Source organism: Alosa sapidissima, chromosome 12, assembly GCF_018492685.1.
Source record: "Alosa sapidissima isolate fAloSap1 chromosome 12, fAloSap1.pri, whole genome shotgun sequence".
Taxonomy (NCBI): Eukaryota; Metazoa; Chordata; class Actinopteri; order Clupeiformes; family Clupeidae; genus Alosa; species Alosa sapidissima.
Genome location: NC_055968.1, coordinates 27,159,382 through 27,175,789, shown reverse-complemented (window position 1 = coordinate 27,175,789; position 16,408 = coordinate 27,159,382). Strand labels below are relative to the sequence as shown.

Below are 16,408 nucleotides of genomic sequence, written 5' to 3'. Positions count from 1 at the left end.
CCCCCCCCCAAAAAAAACTGGATGTTGCTTCATGGGGGAAATATGTGAAGGTGAAACTGCTCCACGTCGCCAGTTACGCTCAGTGCGGAGCAGCAACGCCCAAGTTTTCCATGCCCACTCCCGCTCACGCCAGCCAAAATTCGTGGGCCTTGTTGGCGTGCCTAGCAGAACATAACAGCATAAGGGTCTCTTTAAAACGCCCAAAGGCTCTTCAAGCCCCATTGGATTCCCCTGCAGCCTATACCTCACACCGTTTACTAGCTTTAAGTGCTGCATTTCTGAATCTCTCCAGCAAAAATAAGCCTTTTGGGGGAAATGAGAACTTCTTCTAGTCTCCTATGTAGACCCTCTTTGATCTGAGAGCCTAACCTCTGCCAGTGATCCATCTCCTCATCCAACCATTTCACCTTCTCCCATCAGGTTCATTCTAGTTTTAAAAAGGCTTACATTACTGAGCTCTGAGAAGTTTCTCCTCTTTAAACAATGTCAGCTAGATTGTTGAGAAATGTTAATGAAGGAACTGATGTTCTATAAACCTAGGCATGCATGACTCATGAATTTCCATCAGAACAGCTGCAGAGGGATGACTGTACATCATTATGTGTTATGGAGGATTTTACAGAAGAAGGAGAGGAGAGAGAGAAGTGTAGGAGGACCAGACGGTGAAGGCGAGGATAGGTGTGTCTGTCTTACCCAATTCATCTGCATGTTCTGAAACTCCAGGCCAAAGTAATCACTCTCAATGAGATTGCACCGGCGGTAGACTTCAGTCAGGAGGGCCTGTCCATCAGCCTTAGTCTGTATATGCGAGAGGGGGGGGGGGGGGGGATATTAGTCCTTGATACCTTGCAAATGCTGAACCATACAGTACCCACAGAGTACAGTTAATAACACAGCCTCTAATGACCCTGATACACACAATTTGGCAATGAGCTTAACATTAGATCATACCATGCAGGTGATCACACCTGTTAACAATATCGGCAAGGCTGGTGGGCCAACTTTAATGTACAGACCATATTGTATGCCACCTTAATGGTGGTCTCAGGCTGTGAACAGTGTATAGTATACATTAAAATCTATACTTTGGCTGGAGAGATATTTGCATTACTCATGGTTCAGGCCCCTCAGCCATTTGCAAACAGTCAGTCATGAATGGAAAAACACTGGGGGTTACTGGAGGTAATGAGCATTTGTGGAGAGGGCAGCCTCGTCTGCTGTGAGCTATGAGGGGAGAGAGAGATGGCTGGGGGTAATGGGTGTTGGGGAAACATATCTGTGGTGGCCAGTGAATCATCTACCGTTCCATGTGTGTAGAGATGTGTGCGCGCGCACGCGTGCGCGCACCATAAGGGCTTCCACAGCGGCCACAAGTACTTTCCTGCCTAAAGGGTTGGCTGGGACAACCATGTACTTTCCCTGATTTTTGTCTGCTTATTTGTAAGCAATAAGATGTGAAAAAAACTCAATACTTTTTTGCCACCTGTTGGTGACCATACTCTAGGGCCATACACAAGCCTAGGTAAGTATGAGAGTGTGTGTCCGAGTGGGAGTATGTGTGTTTTGTTTGTCTTTAGGCACAAGGGGCTGCCTTTTAAAACCCTCTACCTTCACTGGGCTGCAGGGTTTGGTTTTACTAAACGAAGGACTAATTACTATGTAGCCAGAGCACACTACTCTTGGGGTTTGGAACTCTACCCTGTGACTTCCAGAGAAAATTACACACTGGGCCATCTGTTTGCAATGTAGAATGTATTTTTTCTGCACTAAAAACAGCCCGGCTTGTATTGGCAAGGACAGGCTCCATGTTCCCCCCCCCCCCCCCCCAAAGTAATGCGTTATTCAACCGAGAGAGTCTGTTCAGCAGCAAACTTTGTATTACATTGATGCCTTTTTATGCAGGAAAATGGAAGACGGAACTATGGGAGGAATGACTGAAAGAGTTACAAATGTAACAACCTCTGGCTGAGATCTGAGCTTGCACACAAAACCTCAAGGCCAAAACTAGTCAGAAGAGACTGTCAATAGAATGCATTTGAAATCGTAAGAGGCTGTGAGTGTGTCTGTGTGAAGAAAGAAGAGGGGAGAGTAAAGAGTGCAGTGAGAGAAAAACTAAGACAGACAATGACAGACATTAACACAATAACAGAAAGACTAAACCTGGAGGAGTGAGAGAGAGCTACCTAGGACGGTGAGTGTTTTTGGGGGAGTAGAGGCCCATCCCGGCCTGAGTTGTGTGAATCATTAGCCAGCTGCAGGAATGCTCCAGTGGCTGGGGGTGTAAATAAACTCCAGCAGAGAATCCCTCTCAGGGGAGCCACAGCCATATCCCCCGCACTGCAAACACTCTACGCCACTCCACTCGGCTCGTGCCCACCAAATTACTGCCAGACTGATGAGCCAGGAAATGTGTGTGTGTGTGTGTGTGTGTGTGTGTGTGTGTGTGTGTGTGTGTGTGGTGTGTCGGTGTCAAATTATTAACAGAACAGGTTGTTGCATTGAGTCACACTTCTCTACCTCACTTTACTTTCCTCATGGGCCATTCTCTAAAGGTGGAGCACTTGGTGAGAGTAAGACAGAGATAGAGAGTGAGGGTGAGAGAGAGTCAGGGTGAGACAGAGTGAGGGTGAGACAGAGTGAGGGTGAGAGAGAGTCAGGGTGAGACAGAGTGAGGGTGAGACAGCGTGAGGGTGAGACAGAGTGAGGGTGAGACAGAGTGAGGGTGAGAGAGTGAGGGTGAGACAGCGTGAGGGTGAGAGAGGGTGAGACAGCGTGAGGGTGAGAGAGGGTGAGAGAGAGTGAGGGTGAGAGAGAGTGAGGGTGAGAGAGAGTGAGGGTGAGACAGAGTCAGGGTGAGAGAGAGTGAGGGTGAGAGAGAGTGAGGGTGAGAGTAAGACAGAGATAGAGAGTGAGGGTGAGACAGCGTGAGGGTGAGACAGAGAGCGTGAGGGTGAGACAGCATGAGGGTGAGACAGCGTGAGGGTGAGACAGAGTGAGGGTGAGACAGGTTCTCCCTCTCCCCTTTCCGTGCCCGTTCTCTCCCACAAGATTCCAGTCTCCACTTCATTCTCACCCGCTAGCCGTGTGCTATTCCAGTGAGGAATTTCCTCCCCGCTGCCAAGAGTCGGCAGGTAATTCCCCTCTGCGCGGCTTCGCTGTGGCCTCAGCCACGCCGTGATATCGGCGGCAGCGATCGCTCCGCTCTGCTCCACAGACAAAACTGGGTGTGGCGTCGAGTCCGAATCATTCCCACGCCAGCGGCGACTCACGACACGTTTTCCTTAAAACGCATGTACTTTTCAGAAGTCTCCACCTACTTAAGAAAGTTAATTACGATAAAGACCCTACAGCTGGTTACCTGATGACCTCCATTTCTATTCTATGACTTCATTCTAAAAACACTCCGACGGAGCATCATCATAAGAGACAGCCTGATGGGTCGGCGTGACTCGAACTTAGATCGGACGTTGGCTCAGTTAGCACACTGCCATTTCTCTTGTTTCCATAAGCAGAGACAGCGGTTGGGAGACGTAGTCACAACAGAGACAGCTGGAAATAAGGGCCGCCGGTCATTTTCTATAAACATGTCACTGGAGGCTCGACTCCGCTGACCTCAAACCACCACAACGCTTACCGCGAAGCCCATCGGGCACACACACAAGACTTTCTCAGCCCCCCGCCCCCTCGCGCCTCCCCGGTCCTTCCATTCCAGTCCGTCACACCCGAAGATGCCTGGCCCGTGCATGCGTGCAGGTTAGTGGGTCAACCAATCAAGGTCCACCCAGCGGAGCTGGATTACACAGGAACAGATGTTCCTCTGGCAGGCAAGTCTTGCCAGTGTTTACAGTGGAGAGGGCTCCGCCAGGCTATAGGCTTTGAGAGGGATACGGCAGAGGGGAGCGAGGAATGGCCGGGAAGGGGGGAAATAGGAGGATAGAAAAGAGAAAGAAAAGAGGGGGAAAAGAGGGAAAAAAAGAGGACAATCGCAGCAAGAGAGAACAAGGGGGGGAAGTCAGCCAAGACACTGTGACAGAACAGAGAGAGAGAGAGAGAGAGAGACAGACCGAGAAAGAGAGAGAAGAAAATATGTTGTTAATGAGAAACACTATGTTGTCATTAAAATTAAATAAAAAAGAAACAGAAAGAGAAGAAAGAGAAACATCTGATGCCGGACAAGCAAACAGACCTGACTTGCACACTAAACCAGTCTGTGAGAGAGAGAGAGAGAGAGAGAGAGAGAGAACGAGAGAACGAGAGAACGAGAGAGTGCGGGGGGCGCGACAGGAGAGGGAGACGGGCGAGGAGAGACTGGCAGTGTGCTCAACGCTCTGTCTCCTGCCGTGTTCAGACTTGCCCCAGTCTCGGCTGTAGGTGGCTTTTTGTCTTTCGAGTTTCCCCACATCACTTTCCCACCACACACACACACACACACACACACACACACCTTAGGCAATGAGTTCACTCTGAGCCCCCGCACAGGAGCCACTCCTCACGATAAAGACAGAGAGACGCACTGCAGCTTTGGCAATCATTAACCTGCCAGCCAGCCGTGATAGAACCCTACCAAACAAGAGGAAAACAAACCACTCAAATGGCAATCTGGTTAGGCAATGCTGCAATCGTATTAATCATAGTCACATCAAACCAGTTTGAGCTGCATTCTCTCTGACAGCTCATGTATTGCAGAAGAATCCAATCCGCGATGCCTGCGTCATTTGCACGCACACGGTAAGATCTGCGCCATGTGTTAGCTCCTGTGTCCAAAGAGAACAGGGCTACCTGGAGGCAGACGGATCGCTCGGACGAGAGAGCTCGAATGAACCCGAGGATGCGTTCACATGCTCTTGTTTCTATCTCCGTAAATGCCACACACATTTACCCGACACACACACACACACAGAGACACACCTGTCGCTGTCACAGAGTCAACATCTCTCTTTCATACACACACACAAAACACAGGGGTGTTTATCCCCATGGCCCTGGCCACACGTGGCAGCTTGTTCCTGGCTGCCGGCTGGACAGCTGGTGATGGTGAGGTCGCGTCTGTGGCCAGATGAATTGGGTGCTAATAGGGATCAGAGAGGAGGGGGGTAGGGGGGGGGGGGCTTAGGAAGACTACCTGGCCTTGGCTTTAATGCAGGCTGACATTACTGACCAACTGATCCACTCTGCTGCGTCACTGCACAGGAGGGGGACACACAAACACGACGCCGTGCAAACAAGCACGACGCTGTGCAAACACACACACATTTTTCAGCAGTGTCCAAAAAAACAGGTCACCAGAGCACTGCCCACATACATAGAGTTAAGTGACTAGAGGATGCTTTTGGTTGACGTATTGTAAAATCAAGAAAACAAAAAAAAACCCTCCTAAAATCTCACTTGTGTAAAAACAAAATGTCACACTAACTACAACTTAAATTTTCATTTGACTTCCTCACATGGTCCATTAAGGAAAAAAATGACCACACATCTATCAACATGGCTTGTGTGTCACTGACTCATGCCTTCTCCATGCAATGGGCCCAGAGTCAATCGGAGAAAGTAGGATAACCGCACAAACAGAGTGCAAACCCTAAAGCAATCAGGGCACTGCCTCTGAGATTTTCCCATCAGCTTAGGGCAACTCTTTCTAGTGTCAACTCACTAATTTGTTTCACTAATTGCAACGTATGGAGAGTGCTTTTAAGCCATGCGAGTGAGGCTCTCTCTCTCTGTCTGTGTGTTGAGTGCACTGGTAGTAGATGAAAAGAATGTTAGTGGATTGAACGGTGATGGAATAGCTCTGGAAAGTTATTTGCATGGCACGGGCTGCAGCGAACATCCGACAGTCCTCTCTCTCTCACCGTCACCTGTATACACCTCTACAGCACACAGATAAACACACACAGATTCTCCCTTGACCCCTTTCCCGCTGCACATCAGGAGGATTAGAGTAAGCAGAACACAAGCCAGTTCCCCACTAGCCTGCATGCAACGTAATATCCAACAACATGCAACATGGTACTTAACATGTCAGATTTCACCGACTCCAGCGCAAGACCATTCTAATCACAGCTCTTAAACACCAGTTAGAACAAGGGCTCACATGACCAAATACCACCAAGAGTTAATGAAAGTTTAGTGATCAAATAAGAATGGCTGCTGTAGGTTCTACTGCCTCCACTACCCACCAGATAATGGCTCGGTCTGAGCTTTTAACAACTTTCCAAGATAGCAATTTGACTATTCTGGTGTCAGTTCTCCACTGTGGAAAATCCACAAAGACTTATCAACCCCGCTGCCTTTGTTTACCTGACTTCTTTGAGGACAACTTTTAGCAGTATTTACAGTAGAAACTCTATTGAGCCATGTGTGAGTGCAGCACTCGGCAATCCATGGAATGTGCCCTGGCCTTCAGTAAGGGGGGGGGGGGGGGGGGGGGGAGAAAAAAAAAAAAAAAAAAAATCACTCTTTCCAGCATTTCTCAACCTGCAACAATGCTTCACAAATCATGTACTAGAAGTCAATGAAGTGGCTTCCGGGACACTATTGGCCCTGCCAAGAGCACAACTCCCAAGACACCAGAGAGGCGGACAACACCGCATTCATTTTTTAAAATTAAGTGCACCAAGACATGGCCAAAAAACCTACCATCTCTGGAACTTCCAATTCATTGCGAGTTAATCTCTAGATGAATTAAAGTGTTGACAAGTAATAAAACCCATGTTGACAGAGACCATTTCACTTGACTTAAGGTCCGCCTTGACTTTGATGATTTTCTCTCTCAACCTTCAGTGAAACTTTCAAACATGCACAAGTTCAAACAATTCTGCATTCATATCCCATAATAACAAAGAAGCTACCCCAAAGAAACATTGCACAACAAATTATCCTCTTGCACGGTCAACATTGTGAGGATCCGGAGCAGACTAGACAGGTGAGGTGCTATAAATACGACCCCAACCGAAGGCTCCATCGAACATGACACTCTGGCCTGCTGACCCTCGGGTCACTCTCTGGCCCTGTGTGCCACCAGCCACCAGAAGGGGTTAAAAGTTAAAGGACCAAAAGCTAACATTCCTCCGCTAGCGTCTCTACGTTCACCTACTGGAGCGCTAGGTTTCCACACACACACACACACACTTCCCCCCTCCTGCTCCTGAAGTCCACATCAGACACAAGTGCTCCTTTCACACCCCAACGATGTCGCTCTTCCTATAACCTCCGCCCCTCACTTGTCAACCTAACTTTATTTATGTGTTTGTTTGCGAATGCTGGCTGGACGAGGCTCCGACCGGCCTCCCACCCACGGAGGCCCTGCTGCACATTCTCTCTCTCTCTCACCGTGGCCACCACTCAGGAGTATTCCCCCTCTCTCTCTCTCTCTCTGTCTGTCTGTTGCTCTGTGTCTTTCTCCCCTTTCCCCCACATACCGCCCCCCACACTTTTACACGCCCCCCCCCCCACCCCCGCTCTACCCTTTCTCTTCACTGTATCTTTAATCATCCCCTGTGCTTCAGTCTCTCTCTCTCTCTTTCTCTCTTCCCATCACCCTCTTCTCTCTTTCTCACTTGCTCGCTCTCTCACTCTCTCTCCCTCTCTCCCCCCTTCTCACTCTCTGAGAGTAGTGGTGAAGGCCAATGCAGGGGCAGGGGAGTGCTGGATAAAAGAGGGCCTGTGTTCCTTGCCCCACACCCTGGCCAGACACCACAAGGCCTGGCTTTCTGCTGCAGGACGGTGTAGGAGGGGCCTGGGGCCCATGGAGCCGTGCCACGGGGCAGCCCGCGCTGCCAGTACCGGGGCAGGCCCTACCTGGAGCCAGCGAAAGCCTCCACAGGCAGGCAGCTCACAGCACAGAGCAGAGCAGAGCAGGGTCTGGTCAGACCTGTCCACAGAGAGAGCGCAAAAGAAAAGAATAGAGAAGAATAGAGAAGAAAAGCAAAAAGAAGGGAGGAAGGAAGATGGTGAAAAGGGAGACAGAGACAGAGACAGAGAAAGAGAAAAAGAAAGAAAGAAAGAAAGATAGAGAGAGAGAGAGACAGAGAGAGAAATAGGGCGAGAGAGTCTATGTTTACACCAGTGCTCTACAGGAGTTCAACTGTGACAGCCTTCCAGGCTGACTCATCTAGGCAGGCCTTCAGGCTTTCTGCACATCACATGTTAAACAAACTTCCACCTCCGCTGCAACATGGAGCCGTGTGGTGGGAAAGGCGCTGCATGGACATAAGTGGCCAAAAACTAGGTGGTCTTCCATCATCTTTACTGCAGCCACCTTCTCCCCAGTGTCAAGCATCACCTGGGGGCACGGAGCTGCTGCTCACGTCACTCATCAAAAGAACACGCCGCGTCTGGTCCGCATGTGACAGTCGCCAGGGCAGCGAGTCAATTAGTCCTGGCCGGTTCAAACAAAACACAGGTAATGGGCCGGGACTGCAATAACTCACTGCCCAGATCTGGATGGCGCACGTCGCATGAGGAGGGAGGGTGGCAGTCAGGCGGTCAGTCGTGTTCGAGCCAGAACAAGCCGAAAAACAACCAACACTGCAATTTCTATCTATTTTCTGCTTCCATATTTAAGAGAGAACAAGACCGAGGTTAAATTACAAGTCGGTAAATGACAGAGGGACCAGATTTATCATCGTGGTGTACGGGATCGTCATCTTCCTCGTGGATTTGGTTCCAAACTCTGTCCATCAGCATTTCCTGTGAACTGCTTTCAATATGTTTACTAATACAGCTAGAACTAGCCAGGGACATCCTGCCGATAATGGGGAATTTGAAAATGTCATCCTGTTTTGACACGTCCAGTCTGCACACAGCATAAAGCACACCAACACACTTTACAGAGCGTAAGTGTCAAAACAAAGGAGGCTTTCTGTACATGGCCAAGGAGGACAATTTCTCACAGCACTGACAGAGAGGGAGAGAGAGAGAAAGAAAGAAAGAAAGAAAGAAAGAAAGAGGAGGATAGGAGAGGACAAGGAATGGGAGAGAAAGGGTGAGAAAGAGGAGGAGAAAAAAGAGGAAGAAAAGATGGAGAGACCGAGAGATTCAATTGCTCAGTGGGCCTCCATTTCCTTCAGAGTAAATTCACACTGGTGATCATGGCAGTAAACAGCTCCTCTCTCTTTCAGGGGGGGGTGGGGGTGTTGGCATTCGGCCCAAACTTGGCTGAGAGGTGTTCAGCTTGATTAAAGGATGGATGTCCCCTTTCAAAATAACTTCCACTACAGAGAGCCATTCACAATCTGGTTCACAGACTCCCCATCTCACACACACACACCACACACACACACACACACACACGTATGTTTCTCTTTTTTCACCTTCTTTTCCTCCCTGTCTTTTTCTAGAATCCTCCCCTCCCCCCCTCTCCCTTATCTGGTCTACCATCTCTTGCCCTTTTGTAGGCCCAAGCACTTCATCTTCATTGGGGGCAGCTTTTTATTCTCCGCTGAGGAAACTCTGACAAGCCTTCCACTCCAAAGCATTCCGAGATTCCGCAATCCAGCCGTTGGAAAGCCGCATTCACTGCATTCCATGCAAATGCAAGACAGCTCACCAGCCAGTGGGGCCTTTGTGTCGGCCCTCAGAGACAACATATGGACCCATAAGATTATGAATGAACGACCGCCTCAGCACTGTCCTGCCTCCTCCTTCTCCTGCAGTATAACCGCCTTCTCCAATATTGTTATGGCTGCTAAGGGAGGATTTAGGTCACAGCATAGTCACCCCCCCCCCCCCCCCCCCCCCCTCCCCATCCGCAAATACACACTTCCCTCCCACCCTCCCCAACAGCACACAAATCCAACAGAGGTGTAATCAACAAATCCAATTCCGTCTACTACAGTGGAGAACAATGGGGCCCGGGCATGTGAATTAGCTGCTCCAAGAGCCGCGGAGGGTAGTAGAGGTGGGGGGCTGGGGAGGCGTGATTAGTTGCGACCGAGGCGGCCACACTTGGGCCGGCTCCCTGGCGGCGGATGTGGGGAGGAAGCGGGGCCCTGTCGTAGTGGCCGCCTCATCGCTTCCTATTAGCCTGGTGCGCGCTGGATCCAGCAGAAACGCAGCCAGCTGAGCAGAGAGGAGAGCCAGCGTGAGAGCCAAGAGAGGGGGGGGGGGGGGCAGCGCCAAAGACTCCCCAGCGCCAGAGCTCACAGATCAGATAGGGAGCCCAGCTCAACCAGCCCAGGTCCACTAGGCCTCCTGATGTCTTTAGCACTCATCTACTACTGGAGGACCCTGGCATAGGCTTGGCGGGGCGCTGTGGTTTGATCTCATTTATACTGGGTCACACGCTGCGGCTGTTGCCGGCACAGATGTGGCGTCTATTAGTGGCACTTCTACAATGGTCTGGAGGAAATCTTGGGTTGTTGTTAAGGGACGAAATCGCTTTGATTTGCTCAGCTGAGATTCAAGACATCGTGCGGGCCACCATAATATGCATGATTTCACTCATGCAGGAGATTAGATACCTGCACAGGCCTCTGTTTAAGACTGGCCCATGGGAGGTGCGTGTGTGTGGGGTGGAGTGGGACGGGGGGGGGGGGGGGGGGGGGGGGTTGGGGTCACGTCCCACTGACCACAGTCTGGACACAAAACCAGCCTCAGCTACGCTCCAAAACACTTTACCATCCCATGGTGAACCTGATACCTTACAACACACACTGCCCCATAAATAGGCATCTCCAGATATTTTACTAGGACAGACTGTGTCAGAGATGCCCCATCTTGCAGAGAGAGGGGAGCAATACTGTAGGAAACCAAGAAGGAATTGCAATAATAGACCAAATCTACCAGAATACATTTCAAATGACAAAAATTTAAGAACTGTGATATTGACAGCATCTTGACCTAATAAAGTATCTAACATGATCCCCTACCATGTACTAAGGAGAGAAAATCAGTACAAACAGAGTTCATCCAAACACACATAGAAAACAAAGCTCTGTTTGTGTGAGCAAGTCATTGAGCAAGTAAAGAGAGAATTGAGCAAGTCTATATATTGGCCACTACCATTCCCACCACCACTTCCAATTTAACCCCCAAAGAACCACCCTTGCAAATCACACACTGTCAACAGCAACGGTAGCCCATATTCAGGATATCAGCAAACCAGAGTGAACTCCAAAGGCCTGATTACATGGTAGGGACAGAGGGAGAACACTCGTTCTTAACTAAATGAAAGGGACCTACCATGTGTTATAAATATCAGCGGCCAACACTGGTATGCACATTCCTGGAGAGACGGTGCTGGACCGTTTAACACAGCTGACCAACAATCCCCCCCCCCACCCCCAACACACACACACACACACACAGCGTGTGAGTGTGTTAGTGTGTATGAAGCGTGCCTACATCTTCATTTCTTTACCTTTTTCTCAGATAGGACTGAGTAGATAGCACATGCCTCAAAAAACCGGGAAACACATTTTTCCACAGCTAAAAGATGTCCCGTCAGAGAATAGTGTTATCTGAGAGTTAATACTGCTTTACACAACCACAAGGATTACAAAACAACTCTTATCCAACTGGGCCAGTGGATGCTCAAATCACTTGCAGTGGGAAATTGACAACCCGGGTTAGGGAGAGAAAATTACAATGTCATTTCATAGGAAGGAGAAATTGCTATTTTGATTGCATAAAAATACCAGTAAAAAAGGACATGCCTTCAAGGATATAATACAATATCAAAAATTTATTGAGAATTTTGTTCTTTTTCTGCGGTCCTTTTTTTAGGTCAATTGGGGATATTCCACACAGCGGTTGCCCTCCTAACCTGTACATGCTTGTAAAGAATTCTTGTGTGCCTTGCAAACAGATGTTGCCAACACAGGACTACACCAACATGGCAGAATACAAGCAAACACTCTCACATGCATATATACACACACACACACACACACACACACACACTACAGGCAGTGTACTCGTGCCATCCTTGCTGCAGTTCAACCACGCCTTAAGTCTCCTAAGTCTTCCTGTTATTTTACAAAGCCATATAAGACTCTCAGCAATGGGCTTACTGGCCTCTTACAACAGAACTTCATTCATGACGCACAATATCATGCATGGCCTGGCATATAAATACCATTGCATTGTCTGTGACTGAAGCAAACCCATCTCAATCACTGACATGAAACTCATTGCTGACTAATAGCCTGCACCTTAGCACTGCACTGCACTACCTATTTAGCATGGCTCCCTACATGAAAACAAACTAAACGCTGCACTGTAATAAAAATGAGCTCAAAGATGATCACTCCTCACTCCCCCTGCATTGAGAGGAGAGAATGGATGCCTTTCATGCCCACTACAGCCCGATTTGCTGCTGGTCACGGGAAACTGTTAGGCACCCCCCCCCCCCCCACCACCCCCCTCTCCCTCTGTCAACAACCTTGACCCTCCTGTTTGCCACTAAAAGAATAGAATGCTGTTCATCTGTGGTTACCCAGATACCAAGCACCGCAGTACAAAACCCGCAGATAGAGGACAGAGGTTCTCTAAATATTTTGCCTTTCTGATCTAAAACAGAATGGTCAGAAGCAAACTGTTGTATTCTTTGGTGAGGCAAACTCAAGTCAAACAAAGAAAACTCTTAGCAAAACACAGCACCATTTAGCAATATGCCAAATGACTGCTTAGAACATTTTCAGCAGCACATGCTTTGATAAAAGTGTAGGGTAGTAAATTGGTCCTTACGGATCACTGCAAAGTTTTCACAATACTCTGCAAACACTAGTACAAGCCGAATACACCACAGATGTTAGACTGCTGGGTTCTATCTTCCTCCCTCATTCTCATTTTTGACTCCTCAACAGCAAGTCATCAATTCCCCAATGAAACCAGCCCAGCTCAGTAGCTGGACACAACCACCAGGGGACCAGAGAGAAGGTCAGGCCTCCTACTCATCCTCAGGGGTGGGACTAAATATTGATAAATAGCCAATATCTTTTTGCGACTGTGACCAAATATCAATATTTTTACTGAAATATTCAATTAAAACACTGAAATTTGTCTAGACACACTAAAATATACATTTCAATGTTTTGCCTTTTTCTTCTGCTTCATTCACACAGATACGGTGATGTATCGTAGATTAATTTAATGTATAGATTATTGCCGAATCGTGATATCATTATCGTGGCCAAAGTATCGTAACGGTATCAATTTGTGAGTTACTCTGTGATTCCAAGCCCTACTCAACCCTGGCACGACATAGGCACCATAACAGCCTCCTCTCCAACGCAGCCCACTGGACACTGCACGCTCATGTCCAGTGCCTCATGCCTCCAGAGTAACTCCAGGCCATGCGAGTAAGCAGTCTTAAAGAGGGATGGATTTGAAGGCCAAAGCCATGTTGCAGCTGTCACCGGTCCGAGCAGCACGCAAACGGATAGTGGCCCCTGAGGACAGCACAGCAGGAGGAGAGGCAGCAGCAGAGGAGGAGGAGGAGGAAGAGGAGCAGAAGGAGGCTAGTTCTCTGGAGACATAGATTTGTGATCTACAATCTACGCTACAGATGGAAACTGGCGGTGGATACGAGATTTTGCAGGGATTTAGACAGGAGTAAAGCACACAGATACACCTGGCTCCTCAAGGAGTGCCTCAAAACAACGTAGTCCCTTTGTTCAGTTTATAGTGAACTATTGCATGCTGCTTTTATCCACACCTGACTAAACGGTAGGATTAAACGGTGTGATTCCTTCCTCTTCTGCATGTACATACACATGTGCCATCAAGCAATACCCTACCCTAAAAGAGTATATATACTTATACCTAGCAGACTGCAGCACACACAGACCAGACAGGGTAAAGGTGCACTGACTCACCTCCAGGTCGTAGAACTCCTGGGCGTCGTCCAGGCCGAGCACGCGCAGCTGCAGCCCGCGGCTGTGAGCTTTGCCCCCACTTCCCATGGCGGTGCTCAGGCTCTGGCCGGGCTCCAGGGTGCTGATGCCGGCGTTGAACTGGGCCCCCAACCTGGTACCAGGAGTCTGCAGGGTGCGGTAGGTGCCCTCGATCTCGCCCATCGCCGCTCACGCCTGAAGCAGCGCACCCTCGCGCAAACGCATGCACATATAGCTGAAAGGGACAGATGGAGAGAGAAAATTATTTGGAATGCAAGGAGAGTTTGAGTGTTGATTTTGAATGTGGTATATACACAATATAGTAAATTCAGACACTGCCTCTGTGTATGCTTCTCCAACACAGCTCTGAGACAGACAATATAACAAAAACCAAAGAATGAAACTTAAAATGGTGAGTGCACAGAGACATCTATGGCCAACAAACAACCACTGTGAATCTTTCAGCTGTTTACTTTGGCAAGCACATCCTCTTGTGCACTTTTTTAAGAGACTTATCAAAGCACAGTACCAAGGAACTGAATAGTACCCACTGAAAAGCCAATGTAAGCACGGACAGCAATGATGCACTGTGAAGAGGGAAGGCGGTCATCCGCCCTCAACACAAACTCTAATTACCCTATCACACCTATCTTTTCATGCAGAGATCACAGCTAACTACACAAAGAGTTGCACAACATCAGCGGGCATTTCCTCTGTCCTCCCTGCACTCCCACACTGAATGAGTCAATGCCATTCTGATAAAGCATAAAAAAACTGTATGTCTGTACAAAATTCCTGTATGAGATTCTAACAATAGGAATGGAGAAGACAGCTTGTAAGGTCTGCATTTACATTTTTGAGCTAGAACTCATAATGTACCCTACAACACTACAACCTGTGACAGCAATAATTAACCGGCAGGTAACATGCCAGGTCATGTCTCGACACTGGTAATAGGGTGTCCTTTGTGACTGTAATAGGGTAACACTGGTGCACATCCAGGCTGACTTCCCTGTAATCATTGTTAAGGTTAGGATTAGAAAAGGACAACCTCATCATAACACTTTCCCTTTCCAAACCTCGTTTTTCACATCAGACTTGGGGTCTGTGAAAACTACAGTAGCCTACACTGCTTGAGGACTTTTTATTTTTTATTTATCCTCACAACCTGTACAAATATGGGCATTTAAAACACCAATTTATGCAACAGTCACCGCTTGCTTTGAGGCTCTTGGTCGTGTTCTATTCCAGATTTAATGATTTCCGTTGGTGCATTTTTGTGGCACACAGCTGGCACACATGAGCCCATCCCAGAAAGCCACTCTGAACACGTCAACAAGTAATACTACCACACCATGCTAAGAGCAAAGGGGTCGTGCCACTGCTGTGCAAGCAAAGCCAAAAGAGAAAGTAGGCTATATGGTAGGCTACTGCACATAGCATAACTAACACGAGCAAACGGCACAATTTCACAGCAAGATTTATGAACGTAAATAGAGAGCATACTTTACACATCCCCCTCAGATAGAAAGTTGCAACCATTTTTGTTTTTGTTGCCACACTCATATGACGTGTGTGCTACAATAGTTTAAATCCAGTAGACTACAGTAGGCTATGATGCAACAGGTAGACTAATTTGGTCGCTTTCAAATGCAGAATGCCAGAACAAGATCTGATTTATGTAAGACTATGTGGACTTGTTTTACTGATTCGGTTAATGACACCATTCAGTTTGTCCACTCAAGTTTTAAACAATCGCGAGGATCAGGCTCAATTAATTTGCCCATCCTAATCTTCTCAGAACAGCACTCGTTTCCTAAACTCATGCATTGCAAGAACCTGAGTCAGCACATTTTTAATTCCCAATAATGTATTCGGTTGATATGATCTGAAAACCGATTAACCAACTTGTGTATGAGCAGGAAAGAGTTTTATGCCAACGAAGGCTGGAAAATCTCAAGCCAACCCGTTTCAGTCTGCGACGAAAACCAAATGCAGAAGGCACCCGATTTAATTTCGCACTGTAGTAGCCTAGTAGCCTAGCCCACGACCTACAAATATATATATTTTTTTAAATGTCAACATAATATGGAAAATTCAAACTACCACTTCGTATTGTTTAGGCTAGGTCCTTGTCTTTAGTCACTTAAGCTTTTTTTCATTCCTTGTCAATACATGTCGTAAGAGTGAGCGAAAGGTTGGGAAAAACTTAACAAAGCAACCAAGATGTAGGCTATGCCTATTTACGATTGAGAACTAGAGATTTAAAAAAAACACAGGCGCTACTTAAAAGTTACTGTAGCCAACGGAGCCGAGCCGCCAACAAAACAGTTCCAACAAACATGCATCTCTACATCCTAAATAACAAAGAGCCCCTCTGTGCTCACTAGCATTTACATCAATTATCGACATTTTGTATTAGCAACAGGCAGAGTATTAAAACACAACTATTTGTAATTAACTTGTTAAAAGTAGGTCGTACCTTATGGTTTTCGTCTTGCACACTGTCTGGAACTCTTTCGGCAGTATATCCGACGGCCGTCGCAAATACGAACCGCAGGAAAATCTGCTAT

The 16,408-nt window shown here is 47.8% G+C and overlaps 1 protein-coding gene across 1 annotated transcript in view; it reads right to left on the bottom strand.

Moving 5' to 3' along the window:
* Window positions 1-16,408, bottom strand: part of farp2 (FERM, RhoGEF and pleckstrin domain protein 2) — a 47,182-nt gene extending 30,774 nt beyond the window's left edge. The window contains 3 exon segments of the mRNA XM_042057148.1: window positions 694-798; window positions 13,818-14,070; window positions 16,318-16,408. Coding sequence (XP_041913082.1) covers window positions 694-798; window positions 13,818-14,018 — 306 coding nt within the window. The 5' untranslated portion in view covers window positions 14,019-14,070; window positions 16,318-16,408.